The sequence below is a fragment of the Musa acuminata genome, chromosome BXJ2-8 (genome assembly GCF_036884655.1).
Source record: "Musa acuminata AAA Group cultivar baxijiao chromosome BXJ2-8, Cavendish_Baxijiao_AAA, whole genome shotgun sequence".
Taxonomy (NCBI): domain Eukaryota; kingdom Viridiplantae; phylum Streptophyta; class Magnoliopsida; order Zingiberales; family Musaceae; genus Musa; species Musa acuminata.
The window spans coordinates 8,768,241-8,794,732 of record NC_088345.1 but is presented as its reverse complement, the minus strand read 5'-3'; the positions used below and the strand labels follow the sequence as shown (position 1 = coordinate 8,794,732).

General features: G+C 36.8%; 1 protein-coding gene across 2 annotated transcripts; it reads right to left on the bottom strand.

The window, feature by feature from the left end:
- LOC103993225 (sporulation-specific protein 1) lies at positions 1 to 25,891 on the bottom strand. Of its 2 annotated transcripts, XM_009413203.3 has the most exons (22): positions 25,406 to 25,890; positions 23,240 to 23,494; positions 23,032 to 23,156; positions 22,855 to 22,899; positions 19,550 to 19,631; positions 18,724 to 18,792; positions 18,436 to 18,606; positions 18,279 to 18,344; positions 15,835 to 15,903; positions 15,636 to 15,707; positions 15,443 to 15,504; positions 12,491 to 12,775; positions 10,533 to 10,669; positions 10,246 to 10,340; positions 10,136 to 10,174; positions 9,978 to 10,040; positions 5,785 to 5,910; positions 5,605 to 5,656; positions 5,491 to 5,543; positions 3,642 to 3,706; positions 2,305 to 2,356; positions 1 to 644 (listed from the first exon to the last, which is right to left on the bottom strand). In XM_009413203.3, exons 1-22 carry the CDS (start codon positions 25,577 to 25,579, stop codon positions 543 to 545), a joined length of 2,259 nt encoding a protein of 752 aa, XP_009411478.2. In that variant the 5' UTR covers positions 25,580 to 25,890; the 3' UTR covers positions 1 to 542. The 2 variants fall into 2 exon arrangements, with proteins under 2 accessions (XP_009411478.2, XP_064976763.1); XM_065120691.1 differs by lacking the exon at positions 10,136 to 10,174 and having other exon boundaries at positions 25,406 to 25,891.
- Between the last annotated feature and the right edge of the window lie 601 nt (positions 25,892 to 26,492).

The window sequence follows — 26,492 nt, the reverse complement described above, 5'->3', positions numbered from 1 at the left end:
TGAAGACAAATATGATTACTATATTATCTCAATAACATCCAGCACAGTAAATAGACTGTAAAAGCAGTTACCTGCTTGTTGATCCCTAAATGTCAAACTTCAAATAAATGTTCATGCAATCACAGCAGCAAACAAGAGCCTGAAAAAAGAGAGAGTGAGCCGCTTGTCGTGCCGCAGATTTAATTGTAAGGTGTGTCCCCCCATGGGTTCTCCACAAAGTGACAATTACCAAATTACAAACAAATGAATTCACAAAAATGACATCACCCGAGAGCTAAGTTGACACCGACCATTTACAAGTGGGTTGGGCGTCCTTGTGAGAGCGAAGCAAAATCTGGACCCCATCACTGACAAATCAAATCCCCAGCCAGCTAGAACTGTATGCTGTCTTGAGTTGTGGCCAAGTAACCGATCACTTCTGTGGCTCTTTCTATTAGATCTTCTTAAGCGAGGTTAGTCAACAAACAAAGTACGAGGAAGATCTCAGCCAGAAATATCTTTATATCTGCACAACAAATTGTCCCAGAATTTCTCCGGACTAATCAGGTTTCCTCTATTTCTTCATTCCTCCTATATTCTTCTTCTCCTTCTTCTTCTTCTTCTACTTCTTCTTGGCAATACAATGCATTTAACTCTTGTTGCAACTGAGATAGAAAGGCAACTGCTCAGTTATAGTGAACCACACAATAACCAATATATATATATATATATATATATATATATATATATATATATATATATATATATACACACACACTTAAAGAGGAATGAAATTTGAGCATCAACAGTTTCACAAAGTTGATGTGAATTCAACAGGAACAGTGTAAAAATGAAATTAAATGGAACAGATTCCAGTCAGCTGTCTTTTCTTTCTGCAGGCATTAATAACAGGAAACTTAGACTGCAACCCCAATTATTATAAATCTGCTAAACTTGAGAAGAGAATAAACAAATATCTTTTCTTTCCCTAAATATCCATAATGTAGTGTTTAAGTATGCAAAAAAAGGAACTCGTACCTACTTGCACTCAACTTTAAATTAAGGATCTAGTTTTTGACAATATGCTTAGTGCTGATAAAACACTGGCATGATACTGCACAGGAATCAACTGGCTGGCATAAGACAAAAATATACAGAAGGATGCCTTGGCGCATGATTACCATGATGCAAACCACATCCTTCAAGTCAACATCTTGCCGGCACCACACCACAACTGTCATGGTCCAAATTGTTCAAGTCCCAAACCTAACCGATGTTTCTTTCTATGCTTATATGATATCTGCTTCAATACACCAGTTTTTTTTTATTGCTCGACATCAAATGTTAACCATTGATACAAGGGATGGAAAAATATTGATCCACTTTGTAAATCCCTTTAACAATTAATCCAGACTAGTAAAGAAATCAACTTTAGAAAATCTCTACAACCACTTCATAGGTAGTAAATTGGATCCAAGAATCTTGCCAATGAGAATGAGGAAAGAAGTCAATTTTATTTTTGTTTCTCCAGATTGCACACAGCGGCTTGCTTAGAGAATAGGTCTCCTTTCATATTTATTTGGGTATCTATCATGACAACAATCCTAGAAACCACGACAAAATGTTGACACAGATATCAACTTATCATGTGGAGATTATGGGTGAATTGATTATTCATCTTATTGTGAGACTGTATGTTCCAGGTTTTTTATGTTTGACTTTCAAGTATACTGTTCGTATGTAATAAAGACACCCAACTCTAAAACTGTGTTGTGACCCATATTATCAACTTTAACCAGTACTATCAGTAAAAGTTTTCTAGATTCACTAATCTTGATATTTTGGTCAAAATCAGACAGATGGTTCTTTTTGCAATATACTAAAGAAACGAGGAAGTTCTAATATGTGATGTAATGTTATTAAAATCTAAAAGCTCTATTTTAAGAAGTCTACTTTAAATGGCTTGCTTGGCAGAAGGATTAAAGAAAATACTGCACAATTTTCATTATAGATTTTTCCTCTCCAATTCCAAGTGCCTAACCAGAACATAGGTTCTCATATTACTGTTCCTGTGCGTTCAATTATCTACTTGCTAGAATGAAACAGATAAAAAATAGAATAGCAAAAATTTCCATTTAACATAATCATATTCCAGAATCAGATACTTCTATGCCCCTTTACGAAACTGATGAACTAAATTAGCCAAGATGTATTTGATGCACTGGGCAGAAGTAAAATATTTTGAGGCACTATAACCAAATTACACAATATCTGCAAATTGGCATGGTCAGCTCACTGGAGAGAACTATAAACAGCAGTACTTACCTGAAAATGAATCAGTTTTGCTGCAGTCAGCTCATCAGCTAGACCAATCATCCTGCAGCAAAAAGAGAATTTTCAACTGAGAGTTGGATCCCTATACTACAATTAAAGAAAAAAGTGTACATAGGCAAATATGTAATCGGATTTGGAATATGCAATTAGGCCTTTCATTATACACACACACACACAAGTCCTAGTGGTATATTTTTTATGGTATAGCAATATAATGTAAGATTATATAGCATGTAATAGTTTATGAAAATGGAGTGTCAGTCATCAAGTATGTATTAGCTTGAATTCATCCTGTGTTGCACATAAATGAATCAGTTAGCTGTCAAGGAAATGATTATGATAAACCAACTTTTGCTTGTTACCAGCCAAGTCTAACTTAAAACATCATAATAGCTGGTGCAATTTAGAAATATGTATTCTGGTTCATTATGATAATAGTCAACAAAAAAAAAAAAGTTGACCCCTATCTGCCATCTTATTGCTTGTAATAAAACTTGTAATAAGACAAATTTTGAATATGTAAAAACATGGGCAAACCACGAGTTTGGCTGAACAATGGCCACTGCAACTGTTGGAATTGACAAAAAATGTTAATTCAAATTTAAAAAGCAACTTAAAATAATCAAACATATAATTGATAAAGGTCAGTGAAAAAAATCAGGAAAGAGACCAACAAAATTCATTTCAATGATTTTAATTTCGAATAATACTGCTCGTACTGGGCGATACGTACCAATCCGCCAGTAGACTGGTACGCAGACCGCCCGCCAACCTGGCTACGGCCTGGTTGTGGTGAGAGAAGAAGAAGCATCGAGAGAGAAGAGGGAGAAGGCGCTTGAAGAAGAGGGAGAATCGGGAGAACCTCGACGCTTTCCGATCCGACGCCACCCTCCCTCAACGATCCTTATCCAAAAGGTAATGGAGAGGTGGCGACTCGGCTTCTATGGCGTCTGCGGCCTTCGACGCCTTTGTCGAATGCCGCGGATGAGGAGAAGTCTTCTCCTCGTTTGACGCGACGAGGAGAAGAAAAGGAGGCAACATATGCCTCCTTTATGTATATATATATATATATATATATATATATATATACGTGTACCATATTTGACACCTCTTGGATGTGAGGATAGCAGTTGATCACTATGCAGATAGAGAAGGGATTGAACATAATAATCCAAATGATTTTGACATTCTTTGACACAACATACAACCTCTGCAATGTGAGGACTTGAAATCTCAGAATAGAGATGTTTGCTTCTACAAGATGTAGTGGGAAAGAAAATCAATCATGCAAAACGAAAAACAAACAAAAACAATCATGCTAACTGTACCTGGCTTGTAGCTCTAAGATTTTACTTAGCAGTAGTCGCTCTCTTTCAGTGTATGCAGCATCCAACTGTTAGAAAGACAAATATAAATGAACATTAAAGACTTTTTTCCAACCATTGCTACTTCAATCACTCAAAGCTGAAAAAAAGAAAAATGTTATGATGACTTCTTTGTTCATATTTCATCATGTTATAAGTAGTCAGACAGAACAGTGTGCACAAGCACATCTTCAGATTTAGGTCTTGCAAGTGTAATGAACCATAGGGCCTTCCAGTGCTATCTTAAGGATCATATTAGCTAACCCAAATACAGGTTATGTTTATAGATTAAAGGACAGACAGATATATGTAGGCAAAACAAAAGCCTGTGCATATGGCAGCATATAGACTAGCCTTAACACAGATAACATGCACACACAAAGAAAATAAAAAATGAAATATCAAGCAAGAAAATGATTTCATAAATACATCACCAAAAGAATCGCTAAACTAAAGAAATTAGACTTCCCCATGCATGGAGAAAAACCACTTGCTTAGGTGGGGCAGTGATCTAGTGATCAACATCAACACAAGCAGCTAGGTAACAGGGGAACATCTAAACAGCACGTATAATCTAACATTTAATCAAACAAGTGAATTAGTTTTGACGAATGCATGAATAATCATCATCTACAATACAAGTTGCCATTTAGTCAAAAAAGTTAATTAGTTTTGTCCCGTGATACGTGAATTAACCAACAATGATACAATCAAATGTAGATTTCTAAAAATTTCTAAAGCAATTTGATTGTTGGGCACCTGCCTAATGCCTAAACTATGTGTGGCACCTTAGCTACCCATTTACTACCTACATTTTCTGCCTACATGTGTGCAGAAAACTTCTCTTTCATATTTGATTGTAGTTCACATATCCCCAAGAATTTGAGAGAACCCACACGGAAAAAATTCTCACACAATTATTAAAAGATGATGCTAATGCTACATTGATTGGGAAAACCTCCTTTACTTAACATTTCAAGATGCAAATGATACATAGCAGTCCATTTTCCACAACTTCTGCAATTTACCATGAGGACATAAATGCTGCACTATTAATATATTTTTCAAAGACTTCGATTGTGATATTGAAAAACAAAAAAATAGAACTTCAGAGATATTACAATTATAGCCATCTTTTCCAATTATAACAATTATAGCCATATTTTTCTCCATTGCTTGTTTTCATTGAAAAATGGTATTACAATTAAGGATTTAAAGCTTAATCTGATACCACATCAGATAACTGGTCAGATAGGCAGGATTCTGGTACACTGAGTACCAACTCATACTGTCCAATACTATCAGAAAAATATATGATGCAATATCGATCCTTCATCGGACAAGTAAATTTTGATTCCTTGTTATAACATTGTTCCCATCTGCGACCCAACTATAGCCCCATCGCTGCCTCCATTTACATGGCAGGTGTGTGAGACAAGTAAGCATAGATGGATATGAAAAGTACCTTAAACTCATCATAACTTGGACAAAATGGGTCTACAATATTGTCTAAGCTAACCACAACGCCAAGTAATAACAAGATTTTGACGAGAATAATTAGAGAGAACAATTTTACTAACTTAAAATACTAGTAAACTCATGTTAGTGCTTATTTTAACTCCAACAATCATACGATCAGGAAAGGTTATCATAGTTAAGACGAGACAAATCCACATATACTATTCAGATTTGAGAAACACAATTCTTTGGACTAACGATACAAAAGCATTTGCTCCATGTACCTGGAATTGCAAAGCCAGTAGAAAAATTACCTGCAGATGGAATTGAGGATAAAATGGAAAGGTACACTTACCAACTTCTCATTCTTCAAATTTTGAGTTTGGGAAGGCATTCCACTTGGGAACACTGCAAAAAAAATCCATGAATCTTTGGAACACAGATATCAGTGGAAAAAATTTGAACTCACCATCAACTATCTCGTTTTGTTGCAAACTATTCAACAGACTCATAAGAAGATCCTGATAATTAAAATACCATGTTTAGCATCAGAATTATCAGAAACTCAAAACAGTTTGTTACATTCTACTGCAAATATGCATGAATTTGGCAGGTAAAGAAGGCAAAAGAGAAAATAGTATCACTATACTCGTTGAAAAGATGTTTGTTGGAAAAGATTCTGAAGGTGGGGCATGACAATGGAAGCAGGTACTGAACTGTTGCCAAATTCCTTTGGATTACTGTTGCTAATTTCCTTTGGATGTTGACCAGGTGGCTGCAAAGTTAGAATCGTGTGACTAAGATCTATAATGTCTAAAAAAAATTTAATAGATAGACAAATATTATAGGAAACCAACTGAGCAATATTATTTTCATAACAAAATGTTGTGATAATTGTATCAGGAATTATATGTTTGATCCGTGTATGATATGGATTTTTCTTTTGAAAATGTTTATTCCCACACACTAGTGGAGAATGGATTATTTTAGAAACCTAAAAAAATGAATATAATGGAAAACAACACAGTTTGGTTTTCATTATTAAAAACAACACGAGAATAGGTAGGATTAAGAAGATTTGCTATATACATATTTGTAACAAAAATATGGTGTCATTAGTGATTAGACAATAATTAGTTGTAATATTGATAGAAAAAAATAAAATTAGAGAAGACCATATAAGACAATATGAACATATCCAACAGAAACCTATAGATACCATGGCTAAACAAGATGAGTAGATTAGAGTTAGTGGTGTAAGAAGGCCAGAAATATTATGAGGGATCTATTTGTTCTTAGTTCAACCAAAGATATTGCTCTACAAAGATCTCAAAGATGCAAAAACATCAATGTAATTGACCAAAGCTAGTTAAAACATTATAACTTTTTGTTACAGTGGCACCAAGGGTTTAATCTCGGTTCGGTCTCAAAACATATCAGACTGGTATAATACTAATATACCAAGCAGTATAAGGATCTATACTGCTGAATATCATTGAATAAAACAGAACAAATGGTGTTGAACCTGTTTTCAGTTATATGTTTCAAGACTAGTACTTGGTCGGATAAATAAACCGATTGATACTAAATCGTAAGATCAAGATTATTGTGCACATATATTATAACTCTCGTCTCTAGATGTTTTTCTATTATGAGAACTTAAGAACAATTTTCCTATCACTGGAACTACCTATCTTATTGTGTAGCTTCTCTAAATTTTCAACTTTCAAAACAGAAGACCAATATGAGATTGAACAAGTGATTTAAAAAAGTGCTAGGCGCCAAAAGACGCCGAGGTCCAAAAAAACCCAAGATGCTAGGCGCTCGCCTGAATAAAACGAGAGGCTAAAATATAAAAATATATAATATAATTAATAAATATAATTATTTAAATAAAAATATGATATTAAATTAAGAAAATCTTACAAAATCACAATATCACATTAACAAAAAGTCTCAAAATTCAAAATAATAACAATAATTTCAAATAAATAAAAGTTAACAGTATTAAAATCAAAATAATATATTATTAATCTAATAAATAAAAATATCGTTACCAGTATACACAGTTAGCAGTATACTATTAATATACTGTTAATAGTATATTATTGAAGTGAGAAGAGTGTGAGTAAGAGGAAGATCGAGGCTGCTGATTGTGAGCAGCGGTAGCGGTAGTAGCGAGTAGCGGCAACGACGAGTGACAACAATGGCAGTGGCAGTGGTAGCAACGAGCAACGACAGCGGCAACGATGACAATGGCAGCGATAGTGGTAGCAACGAGCAATAGGAGCGGGAGCGACGACAGTGGCAGTGACAAGCGGCGACAGTAGCAGCGACAGTAACGAGCAGGGTTGGGGTTGGGAAGTCGCGAGAGGAAGGCTGATATCGGTGCTGTAGTTGGTTCGATTGAACCAACTAAAGCACCGGAGACCGAACCAAACCAAAAACGCTGGTTCGGTCGTTTGGTTTAACCCGGACGCTCGCCCGCCCGACACCTAGGCTCGGGCAATGCCTCTTTGAAGCGTGTCGCTTGGAAATGAAGCGAGGCGCTCGGGCCTCGCCTCGCCTCGCCCGAGCACCTATTTCAGTCACTGGATTGAACAGAGAACAAAAAAAATTCTGTTTAAGGGAGATTTTTCTCCCATTAACAGTTTCAAGTTGGTTGTTGACGCCTCTATTTATTGTGTACAAACCTTTCAATTCTCAAGCCCATTGTCATCAGGATTTCTTATTCAGATGCAGGATCTAGATCCAGAAGAGGGCTACACTACCACTTTGGTGTAGATGTAGCACAAAAATAATTAAAAGAAGAAAAGAAGAGAGTTTTGAGGAACATGAAAAGAAAAAGAAATCACACAGAAAAATGATTAATCAGTTCAGGACTGTCATAATATAAACTCTACCATTGAAACCAAATTTAGAAACAACGAACTGGCTTCTAACATGACCAGGCACCTAATATAATATACCTCCCTGTAAAAAATCTAGAATCAATCATTATCAAGTAGGAAAATTAATTTCAGCAAGTATGTACTAATTTTACAACTAGAAAGGGTGCCTTTTGTATGTAATATTTTAAAACCTTAAAACTTTACTTTATTCAAATAAGAAGCATTAGTTAAGAAGCAAAATCTAAGAGGTTATGTAACATCTATTCCACCTAACAAAAGAAAAGGAAAAACTAATATCCAATCTCAATTATAAACCAAATGAGAATAAAAATAAAATAAAATAAAATGACCATGACATCAGATCTGGTTAAACTCACATCCAAAGAGCGATTCATGTCATAGGTACTAGCAAGAATTGCATGTGCTGGCCCATTCAATGATATCTATGCCTTCATGTGGTCAAGTTTTACACCTGTGCTGGCAAGCATGAGAGGCATGCTGATTATCAAAAAAGGGGTTCCCCGTTGGATGTGCCCACATTCCATGGAACAACATTCCTTGGGCACTATCAATAAGCTAAAATGATTTTATGATATAGCTTGAGACGATTGATAGAGTATCATGTCCATGTCCAACCCGAGATTTAGAGTGACATGGTATACTAGGTGTATCATGGTTCATATTACTGGTCTATACCGGTGTACCGACTAGTTGTCGATACGATATGTATCGAGTTTGTACCAAGCGTACCGACACATGGTACACCGGGGTGTACCGATGTATCACCCATAACGATTCTCTATCAGACCGGTATATACCGCCTATACCGAGCAGTACACTTTGGTACGTCAAACCTTGGGTTGCATTACTAGGTAAATACAAGTCCAACCAAGTAATAATATGCCAATGTACAGTTGATATGACTAAATTTCAACATTAACTAATTTTTTTTGTAAAGCATACTGACCAATATTGGCACCATATATATGCAGCTAGTATGAAAGACCTCCAGTGTAAGGAACCTTTATGCCCATAAAAATGCATTAAGCCAGGTGCCTGCCTGTAGACTAGATAGGAACCACCTGGACGGCAAAGGACCTCTTTTTCTCATAGGCAATTACTTCATGGTTACAAGTAGTACCTACTATCTGGAGATAAATGACCATTTTAACTAGTTCCCAGTGTATGCTATAATTTATTCTGACTACCATAATGGACATTTACATAGAGAAAAATATGGTAACTAAAATTAAATATAAAACAATTCTGCATGCGTTTAAATAAAAAAAATCTTAGTTGCTTTGCACTTTGCTTCATATGCACTTGACTAATGTGTTTGCTGACACTTCTACATCGTGTTATTGGCAATTTATTAATCATTGAAACATAAATCAACATAGAAAGTTTATATAGAACTCAAACATTAACCTTTTTTGTATCAAACGTATTCAGCATTAAGATCTTTAATGTTGAACTATACGATGTTCTTCAATAAACATAGAGACAATAATGTTTGATTTCGTGATACTGTCGTCTGTTTATGGATTCCACACAGGCTTAAGGGTGTATTGACTAAAACCCTGTACTCACTTTGACAACCGTGATAAAAGAAGTCTCAAAAATGCTGATAAAGAGTTTAAAAACAATGTTCAACAATTGTAAAATTTAATCTTAATATCAATATCGAGCAGTGAGATACACCAAGGACAACATTGTAACTGTTGATGGTTAAATATCTCTTGTACAACATTCTACATAGGAACAGCTATCCTTCTATTATATGTCGATTCATGCTCTCCTATCATATAAAATGTACCTAAGAATTTATGAGAATGCTACTGCAGAGAATACACAGCATCACCAAGCAATTGGCAACCAGTAGAGGACACATGCCATGAGAAAATAATAAGAAAAGGAATGGAAAAGCTTATAATAAGATGAATCAGCATACTGCTGGTTTTGGTTGAACTAAACAATCACCAACACTGGCAGATTTTCTCATGGAAGAAGATCCCTGGAAAAGAAAATTCAATGTCATGTAAAGGTGAAATGTGGGTATCTGCAATGATAAAGTCATTCATGGAATATGAATCTTGAATTGAAATGTACCTGGGATGACCTTCTTGAAATGTTAGATAGTGGTAAGTCCTAAAATTATATTATCCTTTAGTATAGGTATAACCAAACTAGTTAGAATGACTAATTCCGCAGGAGCTTACTTTTACAAGATCCACATTTTCCGACGTAACTGAAAACCGGCCTTTTATTTGAACCACATTAGGCTTAATCTTGTCCTCCAATAAGTCTCCACAACCTGTAAAAGTGAAAACAAAGAAAAGAGTAATGTTCTAATTTGAAAAGATCATTATATGCAGCATGGCTAAAATGACATCACTAGGGATCAGCTTTTGAATATATTGCCACCAGTCCAATTAAGAACACATAACAAACCCAGATCATATGTGAGACACGAAGAATCGAATATTAAACAATAAATATTATATACCTGCTGAAGACCGCATGGGAGCAGATAAGCTGTTAGCTGAGGCACGGTTTGGGAGCATCAGTGGGCCACTAAAGTTTGTGATTTTGCGTGCATCACGTTTATATTTCTCAGTTCCTTGCTGATTGTCACTTTCAGTCCTAGCAAAACAGAAGCAGAACTGATACATAAAAAATTATGTGCAAAGATTTAGAATTAGTGAACTCAGATCTTTGTGCCAATCGTAATGTCACATGACATCGACATGACAACCATAACCATGAGTACGCTGCATTTAGGAAGACTGTTATCTATATCTTAAGAAAGATGTCAACACATGCTATCTCCCTGTGTTTTGTGATGATAATATATCATAATTGCGGCACAATTTTTTTTGTAAACTTAACTGAGATGAAAACTAAGAGTGCCGAATTTGAAACAAACCGCTGCGTTATGAAAAACTAATAATCCTAATATTATAATCACTGTATCTGTTCCAGAATGAGAATGATGCACTACATGAGAGATGAACTCTTCTTTTTCACAATATAACAAGGTCATTCTAGCAACATAGATAATATAAACACTCAACTAGAAGGGAAGAAAATGCATAACAGCAGGACGTACAATGTGGAAGGTGCATCTAATTCATCTGTGACCATGCAGTATTCTTTAAATGAAAATACATATTTCATTAGTAACATAGAATATTTTCAAAAAGCTTGCATAGTGGAGCGACAATGTTGAAAAAATAATTATTACAGAACTAGACGATTAAAGATTAAGCTGAGGCAAAAGGAATAAAATCTTTTTTCAAAGCACTCCAGTATAAGGAAAGGATGATCTGTCTTCTAAGTACACCTATAAAGGGTAAAACAATTTGAGAAGCAGGAAAGGGCAGAATGGTCCAAGAATTATTGGAGAACATAACTTCTAATATAGCTAGATGGAGAAAAGATTCATTATACTAAAGATTCTTGACACGATAATTTTAGTTATGAGTACATGCTGATTGGAAAGGGCCTTCAGCACATCCAATGTTTCCTTAGAAGGCATTTTGTCAGTTTATACCCAGGTCTTCAATTTTGAATAATACTGCCTAGTATGAACGGTACGTACCGGTCCGTCAGCAGACTGGTACACAGACCGCCCGTTATCGACGGTATATATATATATATATATATATATATATATATATATATATATATATATATATAAGACGATGCGACGTCGCCTTTTATAAATATAAATATATATATATATATATACACCGAGCGGTATAATACAGTATCGTACCGTACCGAGCGAATGTCGAAACTTTGGTACGGTACGATATTTCAATCCTTGGTCTATACCATAACAGCACCTATACTATGTCAATCCATGCATTATTTATTACTAAAAAGACCATCAAGTTCAGTCATATGATTATAAGCAATTCAAGTTCCCATGGTGAAAATTTAATTGAACAATATTTTTGTAGAATATACATCAAGCAGGCTCTTTGAACCAATAACACTAGAATTTCTGCATTAACAGGAAAAATATATTTGCTAGCGGAAATAGAGAATGACACAAAGTAAAAAAATCTCATCATTAATTTTAATGCACATTTTCATAAGTATGATGCTTCAACCTAACTAATTCCCCACATCTAATTGTACGACAGCCACATGCTCGTGCATCACGATGCAACATATTAGAATACTGTTATATTGTTTAGTCCAATGGTTACTCACACTGACCTGGTATGGTCTACCTATGTCCTTGGTTTCCAATTATAAAAAAAAACAATTATTATGAGTTGTGACAACAGCAAGAATATAACTCTTTTATTTAACAGCAGTAAACAAAAATGCAAGATGTTCTGGCAAAACATCTAGTCATATGGCATAATCTACAAGATCATTTCAAAAGAACTATGTCGATCATGGATTATACTGCTATGTGTGATGAAAATTTAGCAATATTAATAGCTATACCTTTCTGAGGTGAGCCCTCTTTCTGATAATGAGATGGCAGACACACCAGAAGGTAAAAGTGGACCACTATAAGTTTGTTGTTTCTTTCCAACTTCAACTTTCCCTTGGTTGCACACTGAATCATGCTTTGATGTTTGTGGTGCTAAATTGTTTTCTAATCTGTGATTGTCGTGTCCATCAAACCTTTCTTGATTACTGGTATCCACTAACTCTGTTTGCAATACTTCATCTCTTGTACTTGATGAACACTTTGCCTCTGAGAATTCTGTTCCATGAGTACAATCTCTATAAAAGAAAAAAAAAATGTAAAGAGCCACTAAATGCCAGGGGATAAACTATTTGCAAAACATTACTCTTTCCAAAAACTATAAGATTTATGATCACTTCCATCCAATTTCTTTCCAACTGTTCTAAGCTATCTGACATCAGCAACTAACAACCAACACTATGGTAGACAATTTCGAGATTGACAAGCAAGAAAAGAGAGTGAAACAGGAAATAAATATGGATATATATTTGTAACTCATATTTTCAACTCGTTAAAAAATTAAATAAATGCATTATGAGGTGAACTTCAAATATTTAAATTGCATTAGATTGAAGAATCTAATGAAACTAGTTTCAACATGTTGGTCAACCTTGAGGTTGACCAAAGTGAACTTATCATCCTCAACACATTTTGCGATAACTTGGCATCTGATATGCAGCACCTCTGACTCACTCTCCCAAATCTTTTTCCCTGAGAAGGCAAGATAAAGAAATAAATAGGAAGATTCACCTATGCTAGCTAGGTTGAGGCGAGCAATGGTCTGCATGAAGGGGTTCAACCACAGGACCCAGCAGAACAATGGGGGCCCTAACACTGAGTTGCTGACCAATCATCCATGTGAGAGAAGATGGTAGTTGCCTCACAAGAAGCTTCTAGCCTTTGGGTAATGAGAATTCGGCCACTCTGTGAGTGCCTTTATGCTGGTTTGTGCAAATATTCCTAGTGTGTCTAAAATAACAAATAACGAGATTTCAGTTTGACACAGTGATTTAAAAAGGCGCTCTGGCGCTCGCCTAGGCGCTCGGGCGAGGCGAGGCGAGGCCCGAGCGCCTCACTTCATTTCCAGGCGACGTGCTTCAAAGAGGCGCTGCCTAGGTGCTCGCTCGAGCCCAGGCGCCGAGTGCTTCGGGCGAGCGCCTGGGTTAAACCAGGTGACCAAACCAGCAGTTTAGGTCTGGTTCGATCTCTGATGCTTTAGTTGGTTCAATCGAACCAACTAAAGCACCGATATCAGCGCGACTTCCCCAACCCTAACCCTGCTCGTCGTTCACGCTGCTCGTTGCCGCTGTCGTCGCTCGCTACTGCCGCTGCCACTGTTGCCGCTCACCGCTCTCGCTACCGCTGCTCGCTTTTACCGTTGCCGCTGCCACTGTCGTCGCTTGTCGCTCCCGCTCCCGCTGCTCGCTACTGTCGCTGCCTCTGTCGTCGCTCCCGCTCCCGCTGCTACCGCTGCCGCTGCCACTTTTGTCGCTCATCGTTGCTGCTACCGCTGCCACTCCCACTTTTCTCAGCACCCTCGGTCTTCCCTTACACTCTTCTCTTCTCTTTCGCTTCTCCTCTTTCGAAATCGAAAGTATACTGTTAACAGTATATAGTATAACACTATTATTTTAATTTTAATACTATTAATCTTAATATTATTAATTTTTAGCGCCTCACTTCGCTCGGGCGAGCGCCTCGGGCGTTTTTGGACCGTGGCGCCTTTTGGCGCCTAACGCTTTTTAAATCACTGGTTTGACATAAAAATATAAATGACTTCTAACTAGTGAATAAAAAAGGGTGAAAACCACTTAGTGATTTTGCATGAATAACTAGAGTAACGCCTTAAAGTATAGTTTCATATTTTGCATACTGCTTTTGAATTAGTCAAGTTATATTCCACAAAGATAATGATTTTTTTTTCTCTTTTCAATATTCTGTATTCTATAAGCCCAATCTTGATAAAAAAATGAGTTGGAGAGGACTTAATGATTCAATATCCTTCCTCATGCAGAAGCAGGAAGAATGATCAATGGCTTTGACATGTGGACCTACATGTAAGATAAAGGGGTGGGTAGACCCAGGACATGAATTCATAACCTACTATGATAACTTCACAGTAGGTCCACTTCTCCTAGGAGTTTGAGAAAGCAAAAAATGGCCCAACATATAGATACATTTAGAACCCTCTCCCTCTCTCTCTCACACACACACACATACGTGCATACATGATTTGTCCATTGTGTCGCCCTCCATTGGCCCATCTAGTACCCAAAATTAAACCACAAGGTTTTAAATCTGGATCCAATACCAGTTTGGATAATCTACAAAACCAGTATCGTAAAGATGGACCAGGCAATATATTGACTCATATCATTCAGTACAGCTGAAAAAAATATTGAAAATTTTAATTGAGTGGTACCGGACCATATTGTTCGATACCGGTTCTTACTAGGACAGTAAAAACTGGTAATTGAAACCATAGTTTAGAGAGCTATTTACTAATATAGTTTCTCTTCTTATCAAAGAAACTTACTGTAACAGAGTAGGAGAATAATCTTTCAGGACAACTCTTTGTTGATCAAATATCATTTTTTTACTTTAAGGGCATGGAATATCAAATTAATAAATTGAAACAACAAAAAGTAATTTTACTTGATAAGCATATACGTTTGTAGTTAAAAAGACAGAACTGCTCCTATGGAATGTACAGTACCAGCATAAGCATGGTACCAGTATGGCTCACCACTGTCATGTGAAGCTGTGTGACACACCAGCCAACCTTAGTTGACAGGAGTGTGGATGGCATGACATATTGCATGCTTCTGTAGCATTATGCAAAATATTTGCAATGGATGTACAAAAATGATAAAGATTACAATGAAAGAAAGAACGTCCAGTAAGTTCATTATAATGCAACTCACCTAGGAATGGTTTTGTTGTTAAACATTGACTTTTCAGAATTCGATCTCGATGTGGATGGATCCTGAATATACAAAGATTCTTCCAAGTTATTTTTCCATAGGAACAAATGAAAAGGCATGAATTCACACATTTCGATTAGAAGACAAAAATTATAAGATGCTACTATAACTAGGCAATGGGAGGTAGGGCAACCTTGCTGACAATAAAAGCTCTCATAGTTTCTTCATCTTCCTTCATTTCAGAAATGTCATCATCATCTTGAATCTGTGATTTTAAGACGAAATACAGGGCAAAAAGAGAGTATAAGATAAAATTTTGATGATCTATCAGCAAAAATAAAAAGAAGAGATTTCCTTATCACAAACAAGAAAAAAAAAGGAACTAAAAGTACCAATGATGCTTGAGCCTTTAAGTCCTCGATGTCAAAGTTCCATGCACTAACACCTCTTTGATACTCACTCTGTAGGAAGAGCCATAGGATAAAGCAAAAATGTGTCAAACTTCAATAAATGCCTAAATCAGCACATATATGCCTTTTTTTATTAAAAAATCATCATTATGCCATTTCAAAAGGTAACTTCTGCACGCATCCATCTTTGGGTGTCCCATGATACATCCTATAAGAAGTGGTTTACTTCAGAAGACGTAGTACTTCAATTGCCCAAGTTGCTACAGATTATTCAGAAATAAGTAATATGGACTTCAGGCAAAACAAAGGTTTTTTTTATTTATTTTGCGTGGTTCAGTATGGTTCAATGGGTATTTACCAGTCTAACCACCAGGACATTGCCCACTTATATTCGGGTGGTCCAATCCAGTTTGCTGCATATACAATACTTTTTTTTTCTTTTAACCCTGATGCTAGGGTTCACACGTGATTCCTCATGAGTTTGCTCTCCATGACATCGCCACCTATAAGTCTGCTGCTGCTGCAGCCTGTGTGCCCACCACTAACTTCAGTACATCTCCTCCTCTCCCTTCTCGCTTTTCCAGGTACCTTCGTATGATTCAGTGTATATATATTGGAATGGACCGGACCATGGCAAATCAAACATTATTTTGTATTCTTTATTATAAAAAGACAACATGATGTGATGACCATTTATTTTATTTTGTTTTTAGCTGTTGATCACTCCTAATTTGAAGTTTTGGATTAAATGAGATATTATGTAAACTGTTGATTTTGGTGAATCTAGGTGAGACTTCTCTTATAAATTTTCTAACAATGGATTGCTTTGTAGGTCAACAATTAAGGTGTTTGATATAGTACAACTATGTATGATTCGTCTTACCGGTCTGTACCGATGTATCGACCAGTTGTCAACACGATACGTACCGAGTCGTATTGAGCATAACGACACACGGTACATAAGAGCGTACCAATGTACTGCCTATACTGGTCCCCTATCGGATTGGTATGTACCGCCCGTACCTAGCAGTACACTGCGGTATGGTGAACCTTGCAACTAGGTGCTAAAACCGATTACATACAAATGTAATTGACCAATTTGTTTTATTCTTGAAAAGTTTAAGTGCAGTCTCTAAGCAACAAAAGGTTGTTGGACTACTTTTCATGTATTTCGACTGATATAATACTACTTATATGTAGACCAAATTTTAGGTGCAATATTTTCTATATAAAGGAATTTTCTTCTGATTTTCATCACCGTCATTCAGGCAATATTTCAAAAGTGAAAATAACTATATATTTCAAAGATATAATGGCAGGATTTCTTTATGTTATTTAGAACCTTGATAAAGGACTAAATATGTAAAGCCTATCTTTCCTCATCTAATGAATTTGAAAGGATATCAAACATCTCAAAGATACCAGAGATAGCTCTAAGAATCTTAAATTTGGTCAATGTTTTAATATAAAGTCCTGATGGAATCAAACAAGACCCCAGTATAGTCCTTAAAAAAAGAAATTAGAGGCAGGTTAAAAATTATATAATATCAATGAAAAGAATGATTCCAAATTTCCAATAATACCTGGACCATGGTGGAAAGACCCAAATGGTTTAATATATTTGGCTATAGTGAACTATATTGCCCCTAAATAGCATGGTTAAGCCTATAAGTATTAGTTCATATAGGCTACAGGGATTAGCTCAACCAAACCTAATAGGACTAAGCCAACTCATGTGAACTATTAATGGCTTGATTAAATCAAGCTTAAATAAATTAGTCTTTATATGTATAATAAAAGGTCCGATCAAATTTATGAGGCCTCTATCTCCCTGATTTCTAGTTATATTTGAACATTTCAAAAATCGAATTCATGTGATTTCTTGGGAGGAATCCAATGGTATAGGTTATTATTGGTAAATGTATGGAGTAAGATAAAGTTAATGATTTTTAAAAAAATTCAAATGTTATGTATAAAATTTGCATGATTCAATCTAAACTTAAAAATGAAATCTCAGTTTCATATCTTAGTCGATATCACTCAGATAAATAGCCGATTTTGGATCCCTCAATGAGATGCACAGAATGACATCAAGGTTGGATGATTCTTATCCCATCATCTCTAACTCTCCATCTGCATACTTGTGCATGTTTATATATGCAGTAAAACATACTAATATGTATACTTTTGCATACTTATCATCTTGAAAAAAAAAAAAGAATTGTGCATATTAGAGATACCATTAAGATAAAAAGGCCTATTATCCAATTACTATATTCTTAATGAGTTCTAATAATTATGGAAATAATTCGATACTGCAACTCAAAAATAGAAGAGAAATGTAATTCAACAAAGAACTTGGTAGGAAGAAGTCAAATTTTCAACTTCAAGAGCAGCAAACTTGTACTGTCAAAAGTACCACCAACCTGTGATATTGCTTCTTGTTCAGATGATGGCATTTTCTTGAGAGCTAGTTGTGCAGCATCCTTAAGCTGGAAAATTTTCATGTTTTGACAGCCTCACATCATCAAGAAGGGGCAAAAGGAGTAACAAAATTAAAAAAAGATAACATTGAGGGCTAACCTGGAGTGTTTTCACACGATCCCAAAGTGGTGGAAGATCAGATAAAATGCTTTTCAGTGATATCTCAGGAGGCTTTGCATGCTTGAAAAATGAATGTTTCAACAATTTTTCCGCCGTCGGTCTCTTTGTTTGATCTTTAACCAAGCACATTGCAATCATTTCTTTAAAAGACTGAGTACAACTGAATATCGTTGTTAGAAGGCTTACCAATATAAGTTGCAATAATATTTTGGATCAAAAGAAATCTACATATTGTCAAGCATCCATAAGCAAAAGGGACCATTATACCTTCGAAAACTTTTTATCACGATCATAATCAAGTCCAGGAGGTGCATTTTGGAGAGTCATCAAGAGAACCTACAGTAAATTGGTAAATATTATCAAACTGAGTCTTGCTTGAACAAATTTAAAATGGGGATGCTTAAAAGTTAAAATAGTTGCACATATAATTAACATCAAACATGGATATGTTGTGCTTTTAGTTATCAAAGATGTCTACCATGTTCAGCCTGGATCTTGCCCGTTATCAAGCTGGAACCAGACTGACCGTGAACCAGTTAAGTGGGATCCAGTGCTGAATTTTTCAACCACTGTAAAATTTTGGCCCGGATAGGTTTTCATTCTAAGTTTGTCCAACTTTTATTTGGTTCTTTTTCCAGCAGAACACTGTGATAAAATTAACTGTGCCAACATACCATCTGGTAAATAGAAAGAATCAGCACTAAATCTCTGAGCCAGGGATTAAAGATCCCATATAGCAAGCATGATATGTAGATGGAAGACACAAGAAAACCTCATAAAAAGAAAAAGGTATACACGACTCATTTATGTCATCAAAAATAAAATAACAGATATTTATATAGACTTATCATAGTTACAAACTACTGAACAGACATAGAGGCACTTGTAAAAATCATTCAGACCGCTCAAGGATGAAAGTTTTATGTTTATGTACCATATATAGAGAGGTCATGCAAAATCCATAAAAATAAATTAACTGAACTTATTAGAAAACCATACTGCCAGTATTCCGTGGCTCTATGCTACTTCTCATAACACAATAAAATATAACAAAATAAGCATATAGCCAGACTTCACCAGAAACAAATCAGACCTTCATTGGAGGATATTTTGAAAATGGAGCATGACCATGTGCCAATTCCAGTGCAGTTATTCCAAACGACCAGATGTCAGCTCTGCAGGCAGAAAAATGTATCAGAGATCAAGATCTGAAAAGCACAAAAATGACAATTTTATTAGCTATATCTAATTTATTTTTCATGCAACCCATTAGTGTAAGCAAGACCAACACCATCATCAAAAATTCATACAGCAACAAGCTAACTTAGTTATAGCTTGGTATGTTATATGAACATAGACCTCAGAATGGATTTGGACACACATCCAAATATCCAAAACTGCGACAAGAGGTAATTATACAAAAGGATAACGACCAACAAAATCTTGATAATTTCGTTGTACACGGAGGAGGATTCTGAAAAATATTGAACACTATAACATACTAGAAAAAATGATTGCATTTTAATTTTCGATTATTTGATCAAACCAACTGTTTTGTTTATAAAAGGTCAAAACCCTATGAATCGGTTCAAATCATTTGGAACAGTTAGACACCAAAATTTGTGAATAAATATGGTATTTATACATGCATATAGATCATACAAGCATGCATCGTCATTATATACTGCACATGGGTGCAAGCACGTATAGTCATTATATATTACATACGGGAACTTTTGCCCTTTGTAATTGTTAATATAGCACATCCCCCCTAATGAAACTATGAAAGATAAAGCACTACGTCAATTTCTCTTAGTTCAGGAACTATCTTAAACAAACAATTAAATAGTGATTTTTTGTTCTTAATCTTCAACGTCTATAAACTGTATTATATTGCATAATTACTAAAAGACTTAAAAGTTCACACCCATTCCAGCCACTGATTCAAGGACCCTAGTATAACAAGCATTTGAGATCCACAATTAATGAAGCCATGTTATTTCTTACGAAACAGGTATAATTATGGAAGAATTTTTTTCTAAATAAAATTACCTATTTGACCCATTTGATTCATGGACAATTGAAACAAAGTATGTCTGCTCAGTTGCAATATCTCTAACTTTACCAGTGCTAGGGTCAGCAGAAAGTAATTGGCAGCTTAGGCTAAGCAATCAACAAGGAGATGTGTGACATATAGCCATTTGAAATAAGAATCCTTGAACTGCAGCAGCAATTATTCGAAAATTCATCTCTTGGATTTGGGCAAAAAATGTGTTGGATTCTCCTATTCACATTTCTGGCTCCCCTTAGTTTTCTGAACTTCGGAAATTGAGGCATTCAATGTGTGTCCAATGCATCCGACACATACTCCATCTTGAGGGTACATTTACATGGAACTATTACAAGACTTATTAGTGCAGGAGACACTTTAGAACACAAAACTAACTAGTACTTGGATTTCTGAGAAGAAAGATTATAATTGACAAGGTTTGATGTACCAAAGTGTACCGCTCGGTATGGATAGTACATATTGGTCCAATAGATGATCGGTATGGGTGATACATCGGTACACTGTGTCGGTACACTCAGGACAGCTCGGTATGTACCATACCGACAACTGGTCAGTACATCGAAACGAACCGATAATGCGCACCATAATAATTGATAACCAGACGATCAATTAATTGTAGTTTAAAAGCCACAATCTTACAGATATCACAACTTCACAAGTATCATATATGCGTTTCTAGCAAAAAGCATGTCATTCTTAAAGTAAAATGAATAAGATAATTAAGGATGGATGACAAATGACATCGGATGAAGTGTACACGTCGTCCTTCTAGAAAGTTATGATGTATAAAATGACTGCATAGCAGAAGGTCAACTATTGGAAAATGGTCCATGAACATGGTTTGCTTCCTCTTGCACATGAATAGTATGATGAAACCTAAGGGTGCACATGAAAGAAAACAGCCTAAGACAAAACCCAAGGCAACAAATGGGAAGATATTAAATGGAAATGCTTACATGATAGAGAGTTGAACCCAAAAACTCAATGTACCATGCTAATAAAGAAGACAGATATATCAAGAAATGGCCCAGGAACATGGGTAACAGCTAACTAGCTGCCGTTTTGTCTTTGGAAACCAATCCACTCTACTGAATGATAATTACATGAAACTACTTAATTTTCATCCAGTATAGAGAGTAAATATAGATCCAACCTAGTTAAGTATTATATGGGCTTTACAGTCATCTATAGACGGAAATACTCCAAATCAAACAGCAAAATTGAAGCTTTCAAAAGAAAGGGAAGAGTAAAATTGACAAACAGAAGTTATCACAGAAATGTACAGTAGTGAAGTTTGCTTTCATTACAAGAAAAACTTGTGGACTTCTTTTTTTCTGGATTACCATGGTAACCCATGATGAAGAACTTGATAAAAATCCATCTCCTCGATCTAAGATAGATTAGACGAGTTTCCACAGAAAAAATTGCACGAAGGACAGCCAAGTGAGGCTTCAACAAACCAGGGCTTGGGGTGGGTCAATGTGCATAAGCTATTTCCCTAGATGCTTTCTTGACACTCACACCTCAAAGGAGCAACTAATTGTGGCACGAAAGGAAGCCCTCAAGAAAATGCACTAAGAAGTAACAAATGTAATTTAGCTATTCATATTCATTCAAGAAATCATGGAGCCATGCTTCCTGGAAGTAAAAGTTTCTGTTTCAATAAATCATGGTAAAAAATATAAGATAACCATAAAAGTGTTTTTCTGACAACAATTACAGGTTGAATGAGGGGAAAAATCTTGAAGTTTAGAGTGTTCAGAAGAAAAAGGAACATCATAATGATTTTGTTTCGGAATGAATATTAACAAAAAACGGAAGCGGTTGCTTGGTTATATCATGCCATCAATGCATTAATAAAGCATTAGACTGTCAAATTGTTATAAAGAAGCATTATGTTCACAATAAGAAAATTATTGTAGCTACAATTCACAAAACAACATTGAATAATCTCTAAATATTTTAACTTAAGAAGTAAAATGAAATAACCAATGAGGTATGCTTTTCACTAACCATACCTAGTAGACTGCTAGTCTCACTAGCTTTCTGATTACTTTCCTCTATAAACATGTCTCTAGGTCTGCAGTGCTGATGATTGTAAATATAAATTAATATGTTCTCCTCAATATGCTTTCTTATGTTGCCACTTGATTTGAAGTAATCTAACAAGAATCATTAAACTGCCTAGAAAGCTAATGAGTGCGTACAGCTTATTCAACATGCTTGTGCATCAAAAATGAAGGAATATCTGACAATCTATAGACATGTTTCTTGTCTCAAAACTTGATGCAATATATTAATAACTTTAAGTTGAAGATAGTACTTACTTAAAATCATAACCACTTCCTGGTTGTAACACCTCAGGAGCCATCCTACACAGAAAAAACTAATTAACAGCTTGTCTAGTTTCTATATTAATAACATAGAAACAATTTACCAAAATTTAATCCAAGGAAACGGGTACTTAAATTGTAAATGATACAAAAAAAAAAAAGGTATCTCACCAGCATGGTGTCCCTACAAAAGTATTTCTTGCACGTTGCCTGTCACCTTTGTCAAACATGCATGCTGAAACACCAAAGTCTCCAAGCTTCACCACACCAGATTTATCAAGGAGGATATTCCCAGCCTGGAGCGAGAAACTCTTTTGAGCAATGAAAATTGGTGGTGTAAAATTGACTTATAAAGAAGAAATCCAACATAAAGACTAACCTTGATGTCACGATGTATATGCCCATGTCTATGAAGGTACTCTAAAGCTTTTAATGTTTCTTTAAGAATTGAACATATAACATGTTCTTCAAATCCATCTGGATATGAAAATTTCATCAGGTGCAAGCACGAGCCTTCAGCCATAAATGGCATGACCACCCAAAGGAATCGTTCAACAACGAATGAACAATAAGCGCTTATTACATTCGGGTGGTCTATCAAGCTCATTGTTTGGGCTTCCCGCCATATGTCATCCTATATAGAGCAACTTGGTCATCACAACTTAATGAAGAAAACACAGTATAATTGACATAAAGAACAAGCCCAAATCATTAGAGATAATGTGCCTCCCTGATGTCAGTGACCATGTAGCTAACAAAAAGAAATGACAAATAGCTAATCTAGAATTTGCACCTTTGCAGGTCACACAAAAATATGTATGTTTTGATGATGATGATAAACAGATAATGAATATCGATTCATGTATTATAAATGCCATCTAAATTGATATGCACAACACAACTATCTGTTAGAGAGCCGATGTCCACTAGCTTGGATGATCAAAGCACTCGGGTCCCTTTTCAAGGGGTCATTGGTTCATCGCGTCTATTTGCCCCTGCCCTCGGTGGTAGACGACTACCCACAAGCAGGGAAGTGGCACTTTGCTGGTGATGACATAATTGATTAGTACAAGTTCTAGAATTATATGTACAACAAATAAACCTTCAAAATGAAACTAAGGGAGCGTTTCATATTATAAAAAAGAAGTTGATACTGATACTGATAGAAATGGAGATTGAGTTCTTTAGCTGCAACCAAAGCACTATCATACGTGAGACAAAACATGAAGGCAAAGTATTTACAAATTACAACAAGCAAGAGCCTTGCAGCTTTGCTGGAAGACCAATCACACTGGGAAAAGAATTAAAGGTCAAAGATGCAGATTACCAGGAGTGACTAAAAGGTTCAAAGCCATTCAGCAATACTAAATCATGAACAAAAGAACAAACAGGTTCAATCAATTCAAGAACACAAGATAACTAAATACAACCACTGTCATCCAAATAAGGCATAAATATCCTTTCTGTCAGTCTACGAAGTGATGTTGGAACTTTTTATACAAGTTGATCCCTGCTATTGTGATTGAGGAAAACTGTTAGAAGTCCCATAGAGATCTCAGATTCCATAAAACCCACTTCCCAACTCCATATCCAGTCTGCTTTTCACAAACTCATACTGACAACAACATCAAGAACTAGCACCAGAGAAGAAGAGCAAACAACAAGATTCAATTCAAACACAGGAGGGGCACACCTTCCTAGTAACTGAAAACCAATCAACCAGAGAAAAAAAAAAAAGGATCAAGATCCAGAGGGCTAGGGATGAATAAAAACGTCTATAGCAAATAATCAATATTAAATCTTGAACAGAGAAAATACAGGTTAATCAATTCGCCAGTAGAAACTAACTAGATTAAGCCGCCTTTCCAAATAGGCCGAAAAATTCCTTTCCAAGAGTCTACGAAGTGAAATCACAAATCTTAGAACAAGCCGATCCCAATCGCTTGCAAAAACAAATATTGATGATGAAACCCATTACGAAGTCCCAAAAAGATCTCAAATTCCACGAAACCCACTTCCCAACTCAGGAGCCGATCCGCTTTTCACAACACCACACCATCTAAAACCCACCCTCAATACGGAGAACTAGCGCCTGAGAAAAGCAAGAGACAAGATTCAAAACGGAGACGGGGGGCGTACCATCCTAGTTACTGGAAACCCAACACGCCAGAAATAATAAAGGTCAAGAACGCAGATTGTTTGAATGACGAAAACTTTAAGAGCCATTCACCAATACTAAATCTTGAACAAAACAACAGACAGGTTCAATCAATTCAAAACACGAGCTAACTAGCTTCAACCGCCTTCATCCAAACAGACCGTGTAAATCCTTTCCAACAGACCATGGAGTGAAGTCGATCCCAATCGCTTGCGATCTCGATGAGAAAAAACCCGTTACTGAGTCCCAAAGATCCACTTCCCAACTCCCGATCGAATCGTCTTTGGCAGTCCCACGATATCCAAACCCCACCGAGAACATCAAGAACCAGTACCAGAGAGCAGGAAGCAAAAAGATTCAATTCAGAGGCAAGAGGAGCGGGCTCACGAGGTTACTGTTGCAGCGATCAAGATCCAGTCGCTTGACGGCGACGATCTCGTTGGCCGGGACGTAGATCGCCCGGTACACCGTGGCGCTGGCCCCGTGCCCGACCTCCTCCAGGAGCTTGTAGTCCGTCGGCGACGCCGAGTAGCTGCGCCTCACGCTCCCGTTCCTCCCCATTCCCCCTCTCCTCTCCCCCGATCGTCAGTCGCTCTCTCCCTCCCCGTTGACTACCGCCCCCAATAAAAAGAGGAAACGGGGCCGCAAGGAAGAGGGAAGGCGGGGCGTGCGGACAAGCGGTCGGATCGAGCGAGCGAGAGAAAGGGGAGCCGTGGGAAATACCCCGAGCTGTGGTGGCGGTGGACGGTGTGTCGTCCGTACGAGCCGCTGAACGGCGCTCCGAAGCCAAGCAACCGAAAAGAGGGCTTGCGAAGCTGGGAGAAGAGAGAGAGAGAGAGAGAGAGAGAGGGGGACGTAACGGGTTTCCTCAACGCTTTTTCCTGCAATTTAGCGGAATAAATATCGGAAACAGAAAACATCAAATGTTTTCTTTCGGCCACTCAGCGCCACCACCCGTCTATCGTACCTTCCCGATGATTCAAGAATCCTCTGGTCGAAGGGGCCACGTTTGGGGAGTTAAGGTGCATCAAGCGACGAAGCACGAAGGGACCAGCGGGGGCGTACGCTCCACGACATGGACCGCGCTGGACGCGAACAAGCGGTGGCATCGGGTCGCCGTCGCATCGATCGTTACCCGTGTCGTGGGTTAGGCCTTCGGCGTGTTAGTTCGTGTGGGAAATGGACCCGGGCCGCCACTTGCCTTGCATTATTGCCGGACCCCTCCCGTTCCACAAGTCGTGTCTACTAGTAGCGACGAGACACGACGACGTACGTACGAGTGCAGTCCACGAGCGTATGTTTCGGGGACGAATAATGTGGGTGAGCATGATTGGTCGTGTCTGCGTCGTGAGTACTTGGGAGGACGGGGTTGTGCACGGAAAGATCTACGATTAGCAAACCAAAACGACGGTGGATCGTTGTTCCGATTGTTGTTGGTATTACGGTGCACTCAAGCTAATACTAGTCTTTTTAT

Coding starts and splice junctions, on each gene's coding strand:
- LOC103993225 (XM_009413203.3), bottom strand. CDS start 25,579: ATGGGGAGGAACGGGAGCGTGAGGCGCAGCTACTCGGCGTCGCCGACG. Junction 10,670..12,490: donor AGAGGGCTCACCTCAGAAAG/GTATAGCTATTA, acceptor CTGTTTTGCTAG/GACTGAAAGTGACAATCAGC. Junction 2,357..3,641: donor ATCTTAGAGCTACAAGCCAG/GTACAGTTAGCA, acceptor TTTTTGCTGCAG/GATGATTGGTCTAGCTGATG.